This window comes from Beta vulgaris, chromosome 5, assembly GCF_026745355.1.
Source record: "Beta vulgaris subsp. vulgaris cultivar EL10 chromosome 5, EL10.2, whole genome shotgun sequence".
Classification (NCBI taxonomy): domain Eukaryota; kingdom Viridiplantae; phylum Streptophyta; class Magnoliopsida; order Caryophyllales; family Amaranthaceae; genus Beta; species Beta vulgaris.
This window is the reverse complement of record NC_079206.1, coordinates 42225321-42232313: the sequence shown is the minus strand read 5'-3', so window position 1 is coordinate 42232313 and position 6993 is coordinate 42225321. Positions and strand designations below refer to the sequence as shown.

Below are 6993 nucleotides of genomic sequence, written 5' to 3'. Positions count from 1 at the left end.
TCCTTAGCAAGGTTTTGAAAGCCAAGTATTATCCCAGTTCAAGTTTTCTTGATACCTCGTTGGGTCCTGTTGGAAGCTATTCGTGGAGGAGCATATGGGGTTCGAATTCATTGGTGAAGGAAGGGATTCTTTGGCGCGTGGGAAATGGAACTACTATTAATATTTGGGAAGATCCTTGGGTACTTAATGGAGATAGCCAATTTATTTAAAGGGGAAGAGTTGAGAAGCTAAAGTATGTGTGTGACTTGATTGATTTTGGGTCGATGGAGTGGGATGCTAATATTGTAAACGAGCAAGACATCCAAGCTATATTGGCAATACCTTTGGGTGAACGCCTCCCTTATGATCGTGTAGCTTGGGCTTTCACAAAAGATGGTCAATATTCAGTCAAGACAGCCTACATGGTAGGTAAGTCAGGAAATCTTGATCTTTTTCATCGAGCTTGGGTCACAATTTGGGGTTTGCAAGTATCTCCGAAGGTGAGACATTTTTTGTGGAAAATTTGCTCAAACTCTTTGCTGGTTCGAGCCACTTTAAAGCATAGACATATCAACTCGGATGATACTTGTCCTTTGTGCTTAGAGGGGCCCGAAACTATATCACATGCCTTGCTTCATTGTCCGAAGGTGCGAGATGTTTGGGAGGTGGCCGGGCTCACGAGCAAATTGCCGCACGGGGAAGGGGAGAGCTGGCTGGATTTGTGGGATGAGTGGCAAGAGGTGGAGAGTGAGACTTTGGTGGCATTGAGTTATGTGGCCTACTACGTGTGGCATAGGTGAAACAAGGTTGTCTTCGAAGATTGGTGTCGGCCAAATGATCAAGTGGCAGCCCTTGCTATGCGAGCTACAACAGACTACGACGAGTACTCTCGGCACATATATGGTAGCGTGGCTGGGCAGATTTCGAGGAGCTCGAAAGTGTGGCACCCCCTTCCCCCCCGCAGGGTGTGTCAAATTAAACACGGATGCCTCGATTAGTGATGATGGGTGGGTTGGCATGGGTGTCGTTGCTCGTAATGATGTAGGAGAAGTTTTGATCGCAGCTACTCGTAGGGTGAAGGCATGGTGGCCTGTTGAAGTGGCGGAGGGGAAAGCCCTTTGTCTTGCAATTAAGCTAGCTCGGAGTCATGACTTACATAACGTTATTTTTGAAACAGATTATCTTACTATTACAAACAGGTTGTCTAGATGTGCTATCTTTTTTCTGATTTAGATGTTGTGCTTGAGGATGCTCTTTATTTTAGCAAGGATTTTGTTTATGTTAAGTGGTCTCATGTGCTACGGGATGGTAATTGTGTTGTCCATCACCTAGCTAGACTTATTTTTTTTTTTGGTGTTGAACAACGTTGGGAACATCATTGTCTTGCGGAGATGACCCCTTATGTTTTTATGGACACTCTTTCTATTGATTAATATAATTCACTTACTATTTTCCCCTTAAAAAAAAAGTTACGATGATAAAAATGAGCAGTATTTAGCCCCACATTAAATTTACAGCATGTGGAAGTTGGAAGAAGAAAAGTATACTAATTTAGTACTAATTCTATCTTAGTGACTAGTGTAACTTTAAAAAATTGTCCTAAATTCCCTCCCACTCAATCTATATTCCTCCCTAAAAAAAGCAACACCCCCCACCCGTTTCCTCTTTTCCCCTCTCCTTTCCCCCACCTTCACCCTCTCGCTGTGAGAAGTTGAGAAAATCATGGCAGCACTAGTTTCAGACACCTCTAACTCTACAATTGGAGAACACCTAAAATGGCGAAAACCCAGAAAACATCAATCAAGACCAACAGATCCAAACCCAGAAATGTCTTCAATTATCCAGTCTACTCGCTGCAAATCCACCATTTCTTCTCTTCTTCTTTCCACTTTCACAAATCATGAAAACACCCGCAACAAAAATTACCCCAAAAAAACCTTAAAGAGTTCAACTTTAAGAGGTTTTGGGTGTACTGCTCAACCTCGAGTTACTGTTCCTGCTGTTATAAGGTCTTCTGCTGATTGGGAAGAGAATGAAAGCAAAAAAAAAACAAAATGTGATCAATCAAAAGAAAAGCACAATAAAGTGATAATGGAGGAATCTTTTGGGTCAGTTGGTGTTCAAGATTTATGGTGTGGTGATGCTTCTGCTGCTGCTTCTGTTGATTGTGTCAGACCTGTTGTTTCTGGTGGTAGAGGCAAAATTGATCTTGATAAACTTCATCACAGAGAGGTTATTTTTATTGGTTTCCTCTTTAATCACTTTTTTTTATATAATGGAATTCTTTTCTGGGTTAAAAACTTTCCTTAATTGTTCCATATTGGTGCATCATTTTGATTCCCCGTTTGAGGTGATTTCGAGGTGGGTTTCTAAAAGATGTAGAAATTTAAGATTTTACTCAGGTGTTTATCCTCTTTAGTCTTTAGAGTTTTGATGCATTGATTTTTGTTGAATTTCTTGAACTAAATGAACCTTTTCTTTTTTATTCTTCCCTAAAAAAAAATTGAATTTGAGCCCGCATTTAGATGTTATGTATAAATTTGGAAACTTTTCATTTTGTTCTCAGGTATTGGTCACTTGAGAGTTGAGAGTTCTATGAATAGTTATTTATTTGCTTAAAGTTTCTTGGATTAGTTAAAGTTTGACCATAAACTGTATTAATAATGTTGGTTTTTGTTTCTTCTTTCTAGCTTCTTTTGTCTCTGGGAAAGCATATTCTATGCGTTAAAAATTATGACATGGTTGGATATTGAGAATATGATGTGCACTTTATTTAATTCATTAATACTGATACATTCTGCAGTTTTCTCACTAACTAATTGGAGTTCATATAAGAAAGAGATTGGATGGCTTGACAATTTGCTCAAAGGCTTCATCTCTTTGTCCCAACTTATTAGATTATTATAATAATATGGGATTTAGAAACTATTAGGAATAGTTTGGTTCTTTGTTCATTTGAGCTTTCTTTAGTCTACATTTTTTTTTTTTGAATATTCAACTCTTGATTGTTCTTTTGGATTGTGTGTTGCTGTCTTTCCTTTCGCTTCTTTAGGTTTGCCAGTATTTTTTTGACTACATTTCAGTGTTTGACTATAATCTGTCATTAATTTGTAATTTTGTCTATTTGCAGCGTGCCTCAACTTCTAGACAAAGAGTGAATGCTGAGCATTTTGCTGCCCCTGGTCTGGATTCTGCCTTCGAAATTCCCTCATTTGGGCCCGATGTATTTGAAGCCCGGTACTACCATCATCTGCGTAATCGATCCCCTGAAGGGTTAGCAGAGGTTCGAAAGTCCCTTTTCATTTTCTCCTTTCAATTGTTATATGTTTATTCTGCAACTTTATTTTTGTATCTTGTGGTGTGGTGCTTACCTCTGCATCTCCAATTAGTAGTTTGCTTTCTGTAAAGTAGTATATTGCATCGCAATATACTTCTGAAATTCTGTTTGTTTGTCTAGTAACTTTCAATTGATGATGTTTAGGCTTTTAGGTATAATTTGGTCCTTTAATCATGATCTTATGTATTTCCTCATGTTGTGGTTTCAGTTCTTTTTAACATGAGTGTTTTGCTTCTTTTTTAAAAAAACAAAACAATTATAGTTTTTTATCATGAGATAACATGGATGTCACTCTATTCATCAGTCATCATTAGGTGCAAAGTGATATTCTACCAACATCTTGCTTGTTGTTTAAACAATAATCTATGGGGTGTCCCAGTTATCATTGCAAGACTGTAACCGGGCCAACCCTATACCACCATTCCTCCACCCACCCCCAAAAAAAGAGAAAAAGAAAAGAAAAAGAAAGAATTTGTTGGTGCATTTGTATGTTTCGAAGAGCCTATTCATGTCCAAAGTTACTCAGCCTTCTTGGACTAGAAGGAAGGCGATCAGCTCAAAAAGTTAGTCTGAGGACGGTGCCATTATCATTGAAATCTATAATGAGTAAATCTGTGTGGACTTTTTAAAATCTTATGGCCTTTTTGAACTAAAAAGTTTGTTTTACGATTACAATGACATTTTAGGTAAATAGTTAGAGATCACCGAATTTTACCATTTACTCCATCCATCTTTAATTACTTGTTATATTGTTGTGGGTACAAGTATTTCGGAGAGTTAAAAAGTGTGTTGAGGATCATAACTTTATGAGAAAATGACAAATATTTGGGAATCATATAGATAAGAAAATGACATAAATAAAGGAGAATATCGGTACCTTTTGTGGGCCATAATTACCAAATATAGAAATGAAAACATTCATTATGGAAAGTATAGCAAGTAAAAAAAGATAGAGGGAGTATTATGAAGATATATACTTCCTCTATTTTTTGATACTTGCAACATATTATTTCTTGTGATGTTTCACAATACTTGCAATATCTCTCTTCGGTTTCTTTTCACACAAAGAAAGCCTTATTTTATTATTTAAGCACGTGGGTCATGTTTCAATCTCTTTCCTTCTTAATTCATGTGCCGTTTATAAATGTTGTAAGTATTAAAAAACAGTGGAAATAAAATATCCTTATCAATCTTGGAAAGTAATTTCTATAAGATTATGGTTTAATTATTCTTACCTTGATATAGTGCAAGAAACTATATGGTTAAGATGAAGATTCGACCATTACAGTCAAATGTGTTATGTGTCCTACTATTTAGAAAGGGGCTATCAAAGAATTAGTATTAGAATTTAGTATTTTAATTGCTAATAATGCCAGAAAGTAGGTAAAGTAGTTTTGACTTCAATCCTGTTGTGAGTCTTGACTCTTGATAACTACAACCTTTTCCTAGTGCCCTTGAAGTTACTTTAATAATGATTTTCAATTTCGTGATTGAGTAGCTTCCTCGTGAACTCTTCTGCTACTTCCAAGTTCCAACCTTCTCTTGAGGGATAAAATAACCATTTTTAAGGTGGGTGTAAAGAATACTCTCCTAGGGTTGGGGGTTTGTCCAGTTGGAGAATCCTTACCTGCTACTTATATTTCATAGTAATTTATATTGATAGAGTGACTTTTTTTCGGGAAGCTACATAAAAAGTTGATAACAATAGTGACCTGTGAGGAACTTTGTAACAATACTTTTTCTTTCTTTTTTCTGAGAAAAATATATTGAGACAACGGGATAAGTTACTGAAAATGAAAACAGCATTATGAAATTAATGAAAAGAATCCTGGATTCCCTTATCAGTCACCTGATTAAACATACTCCAAAATGGTATTAAATACTGTTTTTTATATCAAAGCATGTAATTAGAGAATGCAGTCCTAGTTCCCGTCTCCTTTGTCTTTAATTTCCATCTGCATATTAGCCGTTTAAAAGAATGGAGTGAGCACCATAATCATGCCCCATAATACTTTAGGTAAATGTGACAATTGATATATGGCCAACCTTACGGGGATTTACTTGGATGCAGATCATACTGTTTCAAAATGGTCTGCTGACGGGCAGAAGATCAGGTGGTCATGATAGATACCAGGACTGGAGACTAGATGTTGATAATATGACATACGAAGTATGATGATCTTTCCTCAGACCCTTGTCATCTCCTGATTTTCTGTTGAAATATTTGGCAGGAATGCGGTTGACAATCTTGCTTATATAATGCTCTACATTTCTTTCTGTGATGGTTCAAATAGGAATTACTTGAACTTGGTGATAGAATTGGGAATGTCAGTACTGGACTGGGAGATGATCAGATTGGCAGATGTTTAAGGAAAACTAAGCTATCTGTGCTAAATGAACTGCGCGCACAAGCCCACATATCAGTAGAGATGGAAGGAAAATGCAGCATATGTCAGGTTAGTTTGAAATTGCTACGTAATCCAGAACCTCCTAATTTATAATTGTGATATGCACTAATGCAAGTAATGCAACTAGTGCTCGTCGTTGTGGCATTTTGGGGAAAGGGGGGGGGGGATCAGTATTACCAAATTCTCTCATTTTCCTGTTAATTGCAAATTGAGACAAGCGGATTATGGTCAGTTTTGGTTTATTTTTGGCCCATTTTGGATGAATTACAAATTCACAAAGCGAATTGGATAGGGAATTAGGTAACACTAGGTAAAATTCTCTATCGACTTCCTAAATACCCCCCTATCATACTTTTGCAGAATTCTTAAAATGCCAGTCACGTTTCTTAAAATAACAGAAGTGCAATGCAATATGCATCCATGTGCAAATCACAATTATGAACTAGGAAGTCCTCTCCTGGAACCCAATCTGAACTCACCAAGCTATAATAATTGAAAGCCAGAACATATTTGAATTTCAGTACCTTTACATGGAATTAAAGGTTGCAACTTGTATATGCTACCTATTATGCAGGAAGAGTATGAGGTGGAGGAAGAGGTGGGGAAACTGGAATGTGGGCATGGTTATCACTTACACTGCATAAAGCAGTGGCTTGTGCGGAAAAATGCTTGCCCTGTCTGTAAAGCGGAAGCATCTTCTCTCTAGGATCTCAAGTGGGTTGTGTTATGTGATTATTGATATTTTCCCATTTGTATAGTTTTAAATTTAGCGGTTATTGCATACGACTAGAGTTTGTTCATCGCTGTGATGCGAGTTTATTGGCTGTTGAAAAGCTTGATTTCTCACTTCAACTAAGCGGGAAATTTTTTATCAAATGGGTTTTTTTCCTCTCTGCTGAAGAATTTATGAACTGTACGAGAGAGCTTTCTTTCATGTTATTGGTTTGATATATTTTTTATTCTTATGTATTTGAAATTATGTTAGATCTGAATTTGGGAGACTTTAATTTGAATTCACTGATGCTGGGATGATATTAAAGTGGATGTTAAAGATAGTATGACTGAATTTTCTTGCCAGCTTCTTGCTTTAAGCGATAAGGCTGCAACCTAATTTCTTTTTACTAGCATATTTTTGTCTTCAATGAATTTTGGGGATTAAGAGCCCAAGATATATAATTTTGTTAAAGCCTTAATGCATGCTTCCAGAGTATTTTCCTCCTTTGCTTATCCTTCTGTCACTCATGTCAGTTCGAAAGCAACTAAAAGAAG

At 36.8% G+C, this 6993-nt stretch overlaps 1 protein-coding gene across 1 annotated transcript; it reads left to right on the top strand.

Annotated features, from left to right (window-relative positions):
• The first annotated feature begins 1574 nt into the window (after positions 1 to 1574).
• LOC104884795 (hypothetical protein) lies at positions 1575 to 6716 on the top strand. The gene is made up of 5 exons (XM_010669492.4): positions 1575 to 2211; positions 3110 to 3262; positions 5388 to 5486; positions 5611 to 5772; positions 6299 to 6716. The coding sequence occupies exons 1-5, from the start codon at positions 1702 to 1704 to the stop codon at positions 6428 to 6430; spliced, it is 1056 nt and encodes a 351-aa protein (XP_010667794.2). The 5' UTR covers positions 1575 to 1701; the 3' UTR covers positions 6431 to 6716.
• Positions 6717 to 6993: the final 277 nt, after the last annotated feature.